General features: G+C 39.8%; 2 protein-coding genes across 2 annotated transcripts; one reads left to right on the forward strand and one right to left on the reverse strand.

The window, feature by feature from the left end:
- Nucleotides 1–1,270: 1,270 nt before the first annotated feature.
- Nucleotides 1,271–7,566, reverse strand: LOC120823863 (pyroglutamyl-peptidase 1). Its single transcript, XM_040184291.2, has 5 exons — nt 7,358–7,566; nt 5,761–5,813; nt 4,755–4,871; nt 4,096–4,328; nt 1,271–3,549 (listed from the first exon to the last, which is right to left on the reverse strand). Exons 1-5 carry the CDS (start codon nt 7,389–7,391, stop codon nt 3,354–3,356), a joined length of 633 nt encoding a protein of 210 aa, XP_040040225.1. The 5' UTR covers nt 7,392–7,566; the 3' UTR covers nt 1,271–3,353.
- Nucleotides 7,567–7,576: 10 nt separating this feature from the next.
- lsm4 (LSM4 homolog, U6 small nuclear RNA and mRNA degradation associated) lies at nt 7,577–11,092 on the forward strand. The gene is made up of 5 exons (XM_040184292.2): nt 7,577–8,058; nt 8,441–8,482; nt 9,140–9,238; nt 9,637–9,823; nt 10,238–11,092. Exons 1-5 carry the CDS (start codon nt 8,056–8,058, stop codon nt 10,357–10,359), a joined length of 453 nt encoding a protein of 150 aa, XP_040040226.1. The 5' UTR covers nt 7,577–8,055; the 3' UTR covers nt 10,360–11,092.
- Nucleotides 11,093–15,292: the final 4,200 nt, after the last annotated feature.

The following is a 15,292-nucleotide window of genomic DNA, read 5'->3' on the forward strand; positions in this document are numbered from 1 at the left end:
ATTGTATTTATAAAGCCCTACAATGCAAATCATACATTTGTCTGTGTTTTACAGTCTGTACAGTATACAACACCTTCTGTTATTAGAATATAACAATAATCTTTTGAATCCATGACTTTATAACTGAGAATATTTCTGTGCTGTTCTATTGCTGAGCTTACATGAGTAACATAGAGTACTCTTTCCAGGCACGAGCACTCACATTTTGGGGGGGGCAGGTGCTAAAACCCAAACAAAGCAAAAAACATCGTCCAAATTACTTATGAAATTAAAAATAATAATAATAAAATAAATAAATAAATAAAAAACACAGGAGAATATTTTTCAGCTTATATATTTATTTTTGTTAATAACTAACTCAAATGATAAATAAATGAATATCAGGAAAAAACAGACAAAACTAGGCCATATTGTATAACCAAATAACATGTTAAATAATCAAAAGATATTCTAACTAAAAACTTCTCAAAATCAGAAAATGCAGAAAATGTATGCTGTAAAATAAATACAACTCAAAACTAAGGCTTTGACAAAGCAGCTTGCCAAAGGGTCTGATTTAATGGTGCTGAAATGAAACGTGGGGGGAATTTTTTCTCCTGAAATGCATGCATAATATTCGGATGAATAAATTAAAGGAGCTCCACGGGAGCATCCTCCTTGGTGCCATCTCTTGGAAGATGTTTACTGTTTTCTTTTTCAGTTGAAGTATATTATTAGCATACACTAATAATATACCTCACCCGACTGTCATGTAGCTCAACCTAAGATTTACCTTTGATTTCAATAATTGTATATTAAACAGAACTAGTGAACTTGTCTAATTTGTAGAACAGAAAAACTGCCTTTAAATTATCTGTCTGTCTGCCTGCCTGTCTGTATCTCTCTCTCTTCACTAAACATAACAAACGTCGGTAAACAGCTGGACGAAGCTTTGAAATCACGGACTTTTGTTTGTTTATTTTTAAGGAAACGTTGGACCAGTTGCAGCGTAATGTTTTCAGCAGCGCTAATGTTGTGGTTAATTTGTCACCAAACAACGTCAGGGGATTCTACGAATATCGTCATCACCTGTTGGTCTGATGCTGCAGCGTTTGCGGGAAATTGATGACAGAGAGAACAGCATGTTATATAGTAGTATAGTATAGATCTAATCATTGACACAGTGGTGCTTCAGAGTAACCTGTGAACGGTGTAAGCTGGAACAAAAGGCCTCACTTTTAACTAAAAAGTGGGAAAAAAATTGCAATAATGAAAACAAAGATGTTACTAGTTATTCTTCAATTGTCTTTATTTCAAAGCCTTTCCTTTAAAGCCAAGGTTACGTATTGTAACCGGGCTTTGTTAATGTCAGAAGCAGAAGAAGACACCTTTCAGAGGATTCTCCCGAAACAGAGAAACTCACAATAGAAATCACAGAGGCATAATATTATTGTACAACGGAGCACAAACAAAGGAATAAAAGTATTTTTGAGGTAGCCAAACATCTGACTGGACTGAATCAGTATTCTATCTTTGAACTGACCCGCCGAGTATTTTTAAGGCCTTTTCATAAACACACACAAAACAACATCAAGGCACAGGGTCAGAGGTCACCTCATATGTAAAGTCGAGGCTTTCACTCTTGTGAGTAGACATTGTAGGATCAGCTCCTCGACATCCCTTTCACTTCTCAGCACTCACAAAGCCACGCAGTAAAATATCAGCCTGACATTTCAACAGGTCCGTTAAGAGATTTTTAAACCACTCAACCAAGAATTAAGTTGAATCACAAAAGAATTTACGCCTGAGAAGCGGCTCAGTTCTGTTGAGGCTGGTTCTCCAGGGTGCTGTTTTGGATACAAGCCATGTTCTTATTGTGGCACACGCCGCTAAAGGATAATACCTATTCACTCAAACTACTGGCAACTTGCTAAACAAACATGCTTAACTGATTAACTTGATTAAACGCTCAACGAAAGGCCGTAAGACCACAGTTTTAGTTACCTAAGACTAGCTAAGACAGATTATATGGGGAAACACAGGGTGCTAAAGCAAAATGTACATCATTCAATACTAAAACTGCAAATAAAATCGCCTAAAGCGGTGTTGTGACACATGGGCTGCTGTGACAACTCAGTGTCCGGGGAACCGCTGGTGCACACAGTGAAACCGATGGCAGTCCAATACAAAAGGGAATAAAACAGAATTTGTACACCTGGGAAAAGCACCACCACAAACACATTGTTGGAATCTGCTGCAGGTTTTTTAAGAGATCAGAACTAATCAAAACACAGGAAATTAAAGAAAAACTCACCTACAAAGACGGATACCTCACATGCATTGTTATAATTGTTGTGGGGTGAAAAAAAAGGTGTTTATGTCTGAACAGCTACATATTTATAGTTAAGGTGTCTGATAATGAAAATACAGAATGTTTACATTTACATAGCTACAATTGCTGTCCATTTTTTATGTAAAAACAAAATAAAAAAAGTTTGTCAGAAATAAAATTCCAGGCCTAATTCTGACAGTCTAACTTCATCAGATAAAATAAACACATATCTGATTCAATGACGGGAACAACAGAAAGCTGAGATTTTATCAATGAATTAAAAGCAGCGCTGCACAAATAAAAGGAAAACTTGGGATTTTGCGAATTTGATCTTTAAATGATGCAAACTGTGTAAACCGTTATAGATTAAGAAAAGAGTACCTCCTATTTAAAATAAACAAATGAGAAAATATGTCCTACCATATTCTGTGTTTTGCACAACTTCAAAACAAAGCTCAGAAGAAACCATTTCATTTAACCTTAGGATTTCTGTGGTATTAGTACAATGCCAAATATTTTCTCAATTCACTGCAAAGCCAAAAAACAGTTCCCAACTCCAAAGGACTGAATTTGAAATCTGTAAAATAACATTGCACTGCCTGAGGGCCAGATCTCAGTGGGTGGATTTGTGTGGGGTTTTTTTGTTAAGCAGAATTGGGCCAACTAAATTGGGGAAATATAAGCTGGAACCAACCCGTTCCCTGATTTAAATAACCTTTGTAAAAGAAGGCAAAATTACAACTTCTTATAAAGAAAAAGGACATAGGAAACAATTCAACATCAAGTGTTTGGCTTGAGACTCCCGTTTTATCTTCTCGCCATCGGGAGACATTAAAACATAACCGAGTCAGGGCAAGAAAAACATGAAGCAATGACCTAAAACAAGAGAAATAAACGTTCAAAACATGTGATTTCATTTCATTTCATTTTGTCCAAGTGAGCACGATAATAACGTAAGGAAGAAAGTTTGGCTACTTGTGGTTAAGTGCAATTTCTCTTGTGTGTTGAGGGCAGGAGAGGCTGGTTGGCATCTGGAGGTCACTTAGTGGAAGTGCTGCTGGCAGTGGATTTTCTCTTCAGCCTGGTCCAGAAGCTCCAGCATCTCCTGGATGATGGCCTGCAGCGCACGGCCCAGGTCTTCCCCGCTGTAAGGCTTTCCAAGTGGAGGCACGTGAACGAAGGCCGAGCGGCCATGGCTCAGGTACAGAGATGTGTAGTAGGTGAAATCACATAAATACCTGTTAATGGAAGAAAGCACAGCATCAAATGACTGCAGGTCTCTGCATAGCTGCCACAAAGTAGTTTGCTATCCATTTACATACAAAGCAGACTGACTGTATGACTAAATGCATTACTGCATTTACATTTCAGCAAATATACGCTACGCTAACATTTAGTTGGCTTATTTATTTTTTATTACTTCTCCACTTCCATTGTTGAGTGACGTCATACTACTACTTGAGTGGGGGTAGATGCATACAAGTAGGAATTCTGAATTTGAAGGGATTCGATTGGGATTCGTTATTTATGGGTGACTTGTTACTGGCGAGCAGCTTTCACTGAAGACTTTTTGCACAGTTTCATGTTGGTTTTCTATCAAACTGAATGCATAGTGTCAAACTAACTACAAATAAGGATGTAGATATATCACTGACTGCCGATTTATGAATGGACTTGGTTATCATGTATCTATAGCAGAGTACTGTAGATGAATTATGTGATCAAGAGATGCGAGACAAAACAAAACGGTGGTTATAAATGTAAAAAGCGAAGTTAATAGTTACCTTCCAGCGTCTTTGGATACAGACACAGCGACTCCTAGGCCCGAGGAAGTCACTCTCTTACAGACTGATTCCATGTCGATAACTGAGTTGATGCAGTCCGGGCCTCCCACAATGCAACACTGTGAATCGGGACAGAAACTGCTGTTGTCGAGGCCCTTGTAGCCATGGTTTCTTCCACACTTCTCCAACGTGACGGTGGTGGCCATCCCTGAGACGCCGACATGAACTACCAACTGGCAAACAAAAGAAAACATTTTTCTTTTTAAAGTCATAATAAATAGTTAACATCTAAACTGCCGTCTCAAAGTACAATTAATCACAATACATGTGTGGCAGCGTTATTTGACGTCACCATGTTTGAACCGTATGTGGCTAAAAAAGGAGAGCAGAATACACAAAACACACATTTGAGTATCAATATTCCCCTTTTTAACAAGTTAGCACCAGAGCCACACCGTAGCCAGCCAGATGGTGATCTGGCTAAATCAATGCAGCATGTGTCGAGCACAATTGTTATTGTCAGATTGTCCTAAAGGCCGAGCATATCCAATTACTTACGGTTACCGAAACCTTTAAATGAAAATCAGACACGACCTGGAAGAGAAGCGGACGAGAGTTCCTGCATTTCACTGAGAGGTCACACCATGTTGTCTTCTTACCAGTGGATGATGCTTCTTCCATAATGAAGGAACCAAACTCTGGACTGTCTGGTACTCTACGGGAACCTCGGACACATGCAAGTCCACTTCACCTCCGAGTCCGAGCTTCTTCAGTTCCTGTCGGGACAAACAAAAACATTAAATAAAAGGGTATTATCCTAAACATCTTACAGTGGTGATTGTGACGACTAGTAAAGCTAGAAGAGATAAAACGCCTGCTATGAAACTGAAGTAGATAACGTTGATGACTATACCTTTTTGGTAGAATTCATACTTTTTTTAAGTTGCTTTTCCCCTTTCTCTAATTGTGCATTCATTTGATGAATTGACATGGCTTACTGCTCTCTTTGCCTTTTCCCTTATCAATTACACCTATTGCTCACTTAAAATATGTCCAAAGATTAGCCTTATTATCATAAGTTTACGAAATACCTTCAATCGCAAAAACTTAAAATTCATACAAATCCTGTGAGTATGTACACATTTTATCCAGACTGCAGCTGGACTTATCAACAAGGCCCTAACTGACTCCTCACCCTGTTTTGCAGCACTTGTTTTTCTCTCATTCGCCAGTGGCCGGACACCTCCCCCAGTCCCCTGCGGACACTGACCCCCACTTGTATTGAAAAGAGGCCTGTTTGACCACGTCCGTGACCCCGCCACAAAGCACCCTTTTGTTTGCCTTTTAATATTTAATATCCTTATCAAGTTCGTCTAGACACCCTGACAACCGTCATCCCCCCACATGCAGTTTCCCCAGGAGGACACAGAGAGTGTCCGACACGACTATCGGAGCACCACGTGAACGCCATAAAAAATGGCTCGACGTGAGAAAATCAATTGGAAAAAATGGCAAACATTCATTAACACTTTGACGTGAACACTGTTTATGTAGATCATAAATACAATGAGCTCTATTACTGTGCCACTATCAAGAAGGGAAGAATAGTAATATTTAAAAACAACGCAGATATAATAAATACATGCATTAGAAAAAACAACACACCTGTACTGCTACCCAGCTGGCGTTGACCGCGTGCTCACCAAATGGCCCAAAACCTGTCAAACGAGGGGGGGGATTATTTTGGTGCATTTAAATGATGTAAACAACTATGGAGACTGTTTAACTTCAACACATGATGACATAAATATGCATTTTCACCAACAGAAATGAACCCTGTTCGTTAATTCGACATGAACGGATTGCTCTTGTATTTCTGCTTAGACATCTACTAATAAAACAAATAAAAAACACTTAATTCTTGAGATATTGAATATGGAATTGTACAGACACGAACCCTCCTAAACACTACATTTCCTGAAAACTCCTATAAAACAAATGTAAATGTCTACAGTAGTGCAGCATGCTGTTATCCTTGAATTACCACATTAAAATCAATCACTTCTCCCAAAAAGTCCCCCCATGCTTCGCTCTATGTGACCAATAACATTGCAAGCGGCAGCCTGTGGACACTCACTCAGGCTTGTTTGTGTAGGGATCTATAAGCGATCCCTTTCCACCACCCTACCAAGGGTCAGTGGGTCCCTGGGGGTTGGGTGGAGGGGGGATCAGTCTGTCTGACAGGCTGCTGAAAAGGAGCCGGCAGCTGCCAGCCGGCTCGCTATTGTGAAGGAGCTGTTCCCAGGCAATCTACACATCTCCCATCGGCTGGGACCGCAGGCTCCTGCACCCCTTTGTGTCTGAATAGGCACGGCTTCTGTTATCCTCCACAGATTCACGGTTAAAGCCCGTAGATTGTGCGATAACAAAAAGGGTTTTATTCAAGAGGCTTCAATTGAAGTTACAATTGATCGTGTTTTTCTGATTTAGTTAAATTGTGTTTCCTAAAATGGAACGCGTAGGATCATTGGGAGACAACTGGAGATAGCGGACTATCATATTATAGTGGGAAACCATTTGGATTAAATCAGAAATAAAATGAATGAGTGGAAACCAAAATAGTAACAGTAGGATAAATAATGGAAAACAACCATTGGTCTGTTTGAATGTTTTTTCTTCTCTTTTTACTACTTTTCCCAGTTATGCGTTGACACCATGCCGGGACGGAGGCCTGCTGATGAGAATAAGTCCAACTATTGTGAAACTCACAATCCAAAGCTGTGCAGAAGAAACACTCAGACACTCCTTCTTTGACAGAAACCTTGAAAATGATAATATTTCACAAACAAAACAAACACAAAAGATAACTTTTATTGTATTCCACCATTGACGTGTTAATGATAAAGATAAGCTGTAGTCCATTGAATGATGGTGTGTATGTATTCATGGTTGAACGTCTCGCTCGTTTCGTTTGACGTGGCCTTTTGAAGAAATCAACCCACACAAATATAAATTTCCCCCAGCTTGTCAGTAGAGGTTATCATATAACAATTGAAGAAATACGTGAACATCACTGATATTACTTTGTTACTACAAAATGTAAGCAACACGTTTAACTGTGCGCGATCCCGCGGAGTGGAGCAGTAGGAGCCTGACGCCATTAACGTTAGCAGCTGTCATGCCCACAACTTTTCCTCCACTTCGCCCCAATGTTCACTTCGCCGACAGAGATGAGCAGTACAAGATTGAGAAGAAGACGAACCTGTAACGACCACTGTCCGCTTGCTGTTGTCCATCTCCGGTCCTGTAGCAGAGGTCGCGTTGCCTTTTTTCCGTTCTTTATTTTTGAAGCAGGACCGTAAAGAGAGTCAGTCGCCTCCACAGCTGAAGGCTCCGTCTGCCACACAAAAATAAAGGCTTGCCCTGCTCGGCTGCACGCTGCGTCAGACGTGACGTCATCCCGTCCGCGACGGGACGCTCGGGTGACGCAACGAACAAATAAATAAATAAGGTGTGAAATAATCCAAGCGAAATTTGACGACATATAGACGAAGGTTTTACATTTATTTAGGAAGAAACAAAATAATGTGAGAAATAATACATGTATATATACAGTATGATAAAATGAATGAAGGACAACACGAATCTTGACCAAAAATGACCACGATTACAGGTTTTTACATTTGCCAGAACAATGTAAAATATGTTCACTGTAAACAATGTAAACAATTGAATATGGCATGGTAACAATAACATCAATAAATGCAGTGACTACTTCTTGCCTGAAGGGGCAGCATATTTTATTCCAGCCATGATTAACGTCACACACCGCACAGCCGGAAGTTCATCAGTAGAGGACGAAGAAGAATACAAGCGCTAACGTAAAGTAAAATCCTAATCGTGTCGATAAAGTGTCAAAAGAGCCAGTCAGACACAAAATAAGACACAACCAATTACACAATGGTAAGTATATAACTTCGGTGTTCAAATGAAAGGAACACAGTCGTCACAGTTCTTGCACGCTTGGTACTTTGCTAAAGCTAACGGTGTTAGCAGCTCTGGCGCCGCGCTACGTGGTGCTCGGTGTGCTAGCTAGCTAACGTTAAGTTAAAGAAGCGTAACGTTAATGTTGCTGTAATGTTAGTTTATTTTTAGCGAGTTAGCCGTAGCCTGTGAACCACACTAACGTTGCATATTGTTGGATAGTGCATTCTAACCCATTTCTCATTTTCCGCGTATGCACCGTTTGTACTGACAGTCGCGTTGTAATTATTATTAATGGAACGTGAATACATAACGTCTAGAGACCTGTTCTTTTTCATTTTGTCACTTTGTCATTTTGCAGCTTCCACTATCTCTGCTGAAGACCGCCCAGAACCACCCTATGGTGAGGAGATGCTTAACTACTTAAGGACTTATGTTAGCATTTTAGATCAGCGACTTGACTTTACATTACTTTAATCTCTCCTGAGGAGCTTTTTGTTCTTCAAGGTCAGTTTTGGTATCTTTGTTGTCTGTTCATCAATGTCTTCCTTGCCTGTCACAAGTATTGGTCCTGTTGTTTGTTGGTTGTCTCCTGGAAGGTTTGTTCTGGGGCCATATTCTCTAATCTCCATAATCTCACATTTTGTAATGGATTTAACATGAACCATGTTTTTTTTATTGTATTTTTTATAACGTCACCCTGAATTTTGCCTTGACCTTTAAAGTAAGGGCTAGCACCTGATTTTAAGTGAAGGTTTAATGGCCAAGCGGGTGATGATAGTTGCACTCAACCCTTTTCAGTTATTTCATTTATTAATTTTGTGTGAGTCCACTACATATAAGTCGGAATAGAAATCCATTTAATTTCTGATATTAGATTTCATTGGCTGAATTTTCTTTTGCAATCTGGTGGCTCATAATCGCAGTGCTTTGTTTATTGGTTTATAAAATGAAGCTAAAATGTCCCCTAGCATGCTTCAGCCATCTTGTATTGTGTTGGTTTTGTATCCTCAAAGTTCTAAAAGCGGCTGGCTGTTGTTTTTTTGCCCTTTCCCCTCAGCTGGTTGAGTTAAAGAACGGGGAGACGTACAACGGTCACCTGGTGAGCTGTGACAACTGGATGAACATCAACCTGAGAGAAGTCATTTGCACTTCAAGGGTAAATCTGAGTTCTGTTCTCACTTCTGTGCTCACTGAAACTGTAGATGCCGATGTTCTTTTGTTAGGGAAGCAAAAGTAGACGTCTCTATGGTCCAGTGTTTACTTGTAGATTTCACTGTTGGGGTCGTTTTTGGCCAATCATTACACAAGCCTTTATCACTCCAAAGTACACTAATTTAAGATGTTATGGTTTTGCCTAATAATTATTAGAGATAAGAAAGAAACAAAACAAATGAAAAAAACAACCACATCACAGTAGCAAAGAAATGCATCTTCGCTTCTACAGCTGTAGACTGAAGCTTGCTGTGCCCAACTTATACTTACACGATGCTTCAATTAGTTGGATGTCAAAATATTACGTTATGATTGCGCTGACACTACTACTCCTGTTCACAGGATGGCGATAAGTTCTGGAGAATGCCCGAGTGCTACATCAGAGGAAGCACCATCAAGTACTTGCGAATCCCTGATGAGATTATTGACATGGTGAAGGAGGAGGTGGTGTCAAAGGGTCGTGGACGTGGAGGCCCCCAGCAGAACAAACAGCAGGGCAAAGGAGGAAGAGGAGGAGGAGCTAGCCGAGGTGAATGGAAGCACTCACTGTTTGTCTGTGCTTGCGGTCCTAATAGAAGTATTTGCATGAGTGTCTTTGGTTGCTTCCAAATTCATTTAGCTGACGCTTTTATCCAAAGCCACTTACAGTGGGTGCTTGCAACCATAGGGATGCAAACTCAGAATAGTAAGAAACAGAGTGCAATTTCCTCAAATAAGCCAATTTTAAATTTGCTATAGATAAATGGTGTTATAAGTAGACTCTTTGCTCTGCCATCCTCAAGAGCATAAAATATTTTACTTAAACATTAGTAAAGAGCTCAGGATTACATTTTGGGGGTTTTTGGAGCGCAATACCCCAGTTCCTGAATTTTTTGAAGAATAATTCTTACTCAGTTGACAAAATGAACAAACGTTTGTTTTTTCTTTCCTTTCCCCCACGCAGGCCTGTTTGGCGGGCGTGGTAGAGGAATGACTGGTCCCAGTCGAGGTCAACAGCAGCAGCTTCAGCTGCAGCCGCAGGATAAGAAACAAGGCAAACCACAGGGAATGAAAAACCAGCACTAATGGAAGACATTACGCCTTCAACATCCTGTAATTCAGAGCAATTTCTCCTTCAGTATACGAAGATAAAGCTAACTCTCCCTTCTGCTCTGCATGTCCACACTGACTATCGCAGAAATCACAATGAGAGGCGTCACGAGAAGCTGTGCTTTTGCTGATTTTCCTTTTAGCTTCTGTAAGTAGTTTTTTTAGTAGGACCATGCACAGCTGACAGACTCCTTCGTTACTATCTGCTGACGTGTTATTACAACTTTGCAGGAACATTTTGGCCCATAACACTCATTACACCATCTAAAAACAGTTGGTGCACTGGAATGAGTTTTTTTATTTAGTTTTTTTGGCCACTTGACTCCTTGTGTGTAGTTTTCACAGAAAATAATTTGCCATGTCCCAACTTCTGTTGCTTCCATATATTTTTTTAACTTGTTCTAAATTTTCGTGCTGTTTGCAACGTTCTGTAGTTTGTCTGCTTGCCGCTTGGTCCGATCACGGCAGGTGGGCCAGCAGCCTGGCAGTTAAAGGGGAAGAGAAAGAGAATTCAGTCCCTGAACACTTTTGTTGAAGTTTTTGTAAGATGCCACAATATGATCATACAGCTTTCCAGAAAAAAAAAAAATCTCTAAGTCTAATTGAGAAGTCTTTTGGTTTGTCTTGTTGGTTGGGCATTTTCTTCTTTCTTTTTTTCCCCAACAAAATATGTAATTTATTTACATGAGAATTAAAGAACTTTTTGTTAGAGTTGTCTTATTTATTGGTGCTCCCGTCTATTTGTTCTGTGTCAAAACGATCACTCACACTGTTTCACTTGTTCATTCTCTTGGATAAGTGTTATTTAAATGTGATAATTGTTGATTTAAAGCCAGCATCAGCTTGTTGGTTGGATCTTTAAGAGAAAAAAACTGGAATTATTAGTAATGGTTTACAATGACAATGCTTTTTGATAATGACCAAGGTTAGCAACCACTAGGTGGCAATATCAATGTATCTTAAAATAATGCAATAGCAAGTTAAAGTCACAACGATATCTTCTCTTTTCCCTTTATTGACCTACTTTCCTTACTGGGTTCAATGTTTTCTCTTACGTTGTCACACTGGAAATAATCGTGCAGTGAAATGATATAAGCTACTTTATCATAGATGACGACACTCAATAGTTCCCATTTATGATTTGGGCCTGTGTAACACGTTTACACTACTAGAATTCAGGACGAAACAACATCAACCAATCTGTAGTTGAATGGATTCTCAAAAAGATACCTTCCTTGTTCTTTAAAACAGGGCAAAGCAGGGAGGGTTTTAAACATAATTTGGAGAGATAGAGCAGAAAATGTATGCTGTAAAATAAATACATTTAAAAACTAAGGCTTTGACAAAGCAGCTTGCCGAAGGGTCCTATTTAATGGCGCTGAAATGAAACGTGGGGGGAATTTTTTCTCCTGAAATGCATGCATAATATTCAAATTGGCATTTGTGATAAAAATAACTCTGTTCTCCACTTTGCCTGAAGTATGTGCTAAAGAAACATGCAAAATCATATGATCTTATTGCTGGGCTGAATTGTGGATTGTGCGTGGTGTTTGTGTGTGTTGGTGTTGGGAGTGTGGGAGCTAATCTCCGCACCGATTGAGTCCTCCTCTCCTCTACCACCCACACATTTCTTCCACACACACACTGGCATAAACCATCGCGGCTGCCAGCCAATCACTATCTCTCTTCCTTCCTATTCCCTTTTACTGCGTCACTCTGCATGTGTTGCCATGGTGATCGTTAATGCTCCACCCACACCTTGTCTCTGCCTCTTTCAGTATGAAGATGAAGCCGACTGTGGGTTGATGATGCAGGCAGGCTGCACACGTCATCATTTCCCTCGGGAAGAAGGCCTATTTTTACCACTGGGCACAAAGAACACCACACTGCCCAGCATATTTATGGAACCGCATCTAATCACAGGCCGCCTGCAAAAACCTCTCTTCCCCACGCAGAGCATGTATCTCTCCTTCTGCATTCATCCGTCTTAAGCCATAGAGGTATACTTTGTATTGAGATGGAAGCACTTGGGAAGGTTTCAAAACAGCTTGTTTTTTAAAATCTGCCTTTTAAAATCTGTGACGTGCAGCCAGAACTTTGCACCCAATCAAATAGCTTCTTGCTACTCGTGTGTAGTAAACACGTAAACTTAAGTGCATGTTGACTTAGTCACACAGATAACTGCTATGGCAGGCAAAACCCCATGGCCGTGTTTGCACTGTAATTACCAAACCACTTCAGTGAATCGCACACTGAGACCAGACCGAACGTTGCCTGTTGTGCCAGGAACAGGTGGTAGTGGGGAAAGTCAGCATGACAGTGCATAAAGGTTTCTTAATGGTCTTTTGAGAGAGAAAGCTGGAGCTGGGTTCCATTCCCATCAATATCATATCACACGTCATTTTTAGTTATTTCATACATCCTCAACAGGCTTCATCCCTACAACTTTGTTACTTTGTGGTCTTGATGTGTAGTTTCCTGCAAAGACAGCCGTTAGAGGCACATTTTATGATCCGACTAATGTTACTACTATTGACTTTTTGTTATCAGCTGTTGGTTTGTAGTTGATTTGAATACAGTAAAAAAGACAGGTGGTACTCACTGCTACGAAAAGACAAGTGCAGGCCAACATGACTAGCTCTGGGAAAGGTACTTTAAATGACTACCGTGTCATCACACAAGGGGAGGTTCAAATTCCCCAAAGTTCCATAGTACAGATGAGATTCCTATGGGGAGCTAGCTGGGATATCACCTGTTACAGACACCTGGAAGACACATTTGTTCCCTATTACTTTCTTGTGGGCCGTGTTCTCACCTCTCATTTAATAGACCTTGCATCCTCAAACCATCCACGATGCCCTCAGACTCAAACTCACATGTAAGTTTTGGACTACAGTAAAAAAAAAAAGAGTTTGTTTTCCTTGAACTACGGAATCATGGAGTCAAGGAAAGATGTGAAGGAGTCATGAGTTAGGAAAAGATGATTGTGGTGCTTTATAAAAAATACACTTTGACTAAACTGTAAAAGTCTGCCATGGCAAAACTACAACAAAGAAGGAATAGCTAAAGCACAACTAAAACATGACCCCGTGCACTCTGTTCTACTGTTGCATGCAGGCTATTTAAAAAGTTTCATTTGTAAGTGGCTGCTTCACTACAGAGAGAAACCGTCCTTCCTTCCTGCTGCTGTCACGCAAAACAATCAACACTGCTTCCTTATAAGCTATTCCCTTGTTTGATATCAATAGAACTGTTTAATATTTCCTGTGTGCCATAGATGCAGCTGTTGTGTTACATTTAGTCTAACACGACAGCATATATATTCAGTATATATATTGTTTTTCACTCATGCTTCTTGTTATTGAGTTTTCAAATTTGTTTATGGATAGTTTGCTATATTTAGTAATCATTTCATTTTGTATTCTTGTTTCTTTACACATGTTAGAAGTCAATAAAAACAGAAAAAAGAAGAAAAAAAGGCATGTCAATGTCTATTCAGTTAATCCTTCACACCATTACTTTCTGAATGTATGAGTCTAATTGTTAAACCTGTCCAAGAAAAGCCTATAGGCGAATTTCCAGGGCAGCTGAATGGAACGTCACTTTAAATGCTGCCGTCACAAGGATTTGTCGGCCGGTATCATCTTTTTTTTTCTCTGGCAAAGGAAGGGCCAGTGTTTCCAATGATAAAGGAGCTAAGAAAGGACACACTGAAGCCCCTTGGCGCCACTCAGATGGCTCCGGGTCGTCTCACTCACCTGTTCCTGCTTACCTGACCTGGCTCAGCTAGAAACACCTGTTTTCACTTTCCTTCATCATCTAGTTTGTGGAAGTTGCCCTGTGTGTTTTCCATGAGCTTTCTAGCGTGTTCAGCCTGTCGGTGACCTGAAACCTTGGATTCTGTATATAGCTATGTGTGGAAACATGGCCTCATTTATATAAAGGGTTTATTTGTATAAACAGCATACGAAGCAAAAATGCTTAATATGTTTTCTGGTTCCACCTAAAGGGTGAGAGCTGCTTTTTATTTTCAGTATAAATTGAACACCTTTGACAAAGCAATGAATTGAAAACTTTTCTCGTTACTGCAAATATACCGAAATATATACATTTTTCAAACTCAAGTGAAAATGTTTATATAGGCCAATATGAAATGATATCACATAAAATCAGAAGTGGACATTACAGGCACTCAGCATTCACTTCGTAGCCATTATTTCTAAGAAGAAATGGTCCCCAAAAAGTAAATGTTTAATTAAAATGGAGAAAGATTCAATATTCAAAGGTCTGGTAATGAGTCCACAGAATGGATCCAGTACAATTAGTCAAATATCAGTTCTTCCTAAATGGTAACAGAGCGTGAAGATAAAAGCTTGTAAACATCTGTGGAGGCGGCCGCTTAAATCTACGTCATAGCAAATCATGTGACTTGCATGTGTTCAAACTGTGGGACGAAACCTATGCCTTTTAAAAATGGAAAACAGCAAAATACACAAAGGATCAAGACCAATAATTTTAAACTCATATATCTCCTTCTGTTGGGTGTTTGCACCAACCGCTGAGCCGCGGTGCCGCCCAGCTGCAGCAGAGTTTCTGTTCGGATGTGGCAGACGTTGGTTTCAATAATCTTTGAACACATTCCAGAACACAAAAGGCTTAAACTTTGACGATCAAATTCCTCTCTGTCTGTGTGGTAACATTTAACATTAAATACCAAACAATCGGCTTTATGGAGAGTTAGAAGATATTTCCACAAGAAGTGATTTACATTTGATGTGTCATTGTCAAAATGTGAAAATAGATAGAAACTTCCATTTGAGGTTATTGAAGCTCATTTCTCAACACTTCTGTCTTTACTTCTGTACATCACAATCATTTTACACTGGGGAATATTATTATTGGGTTGTTA

This window comes from Gasterosteus aculeatus, chromosome 8, assembly GCF_964276395.1.
Source record: "Gasterosteus aculeatus chromosome 8, fGasAcu3.hap1.1, whole genome shotgun sequence".
Taxonomy (NCBI): Eukaryota; Metazoa; Chordata; class Actinopteri; order Perciformes; family Gasterosteidae; genus Gasterosteus; species Gasterosteus aculeatus.

What these genes read in the sequence shown, in the direction of transcription:
- LOC120823863 (XM_040184291.2), bottom strand. Translation starts at nt 7,391, where the DNA reads ATGGACAACAGCAAGCGGACAGTGGTCGTTACAG. An exon ending in GCGGACAGTGGTCGTTACAG is followed by an intron (nt 5,814 to 7,357) that starts GTTCGTCTTCTT and finishes CTCGTTTGACAG; the next exon opens with GTTTTGGGCCATTTGGTGAG. An exon ending in CCAGCTGGGTAGCAGTACAG is followed by an intron (nt 4,872 to 5,760) that starts GTGTGTTGTTTT and finishes TTGTCCCGACAG; the next exon opens with GAACTGAAGAAGCTCGGACT.
- lsm4 (XM_040184292.2), top strand. An exon ending in AAGTCATTTGCACTTCAAGG is followed by an intron (nt 9,239 to 9,636) that starts GTAAATCTGAGT and finishes TCCTGTTCACAG; the next exon opens with GATGGCGATAAGTTCTGGAG. An exon ending in AGGAGGAGGAGCTAGCCGAG is followed by an intron (nt 9,824 to 10,237) that starts GTGAATGGAAGC and finishes TCCCCCACGCAG; the next exon opens with GCCTGTTTGGCGGGCGTGGT.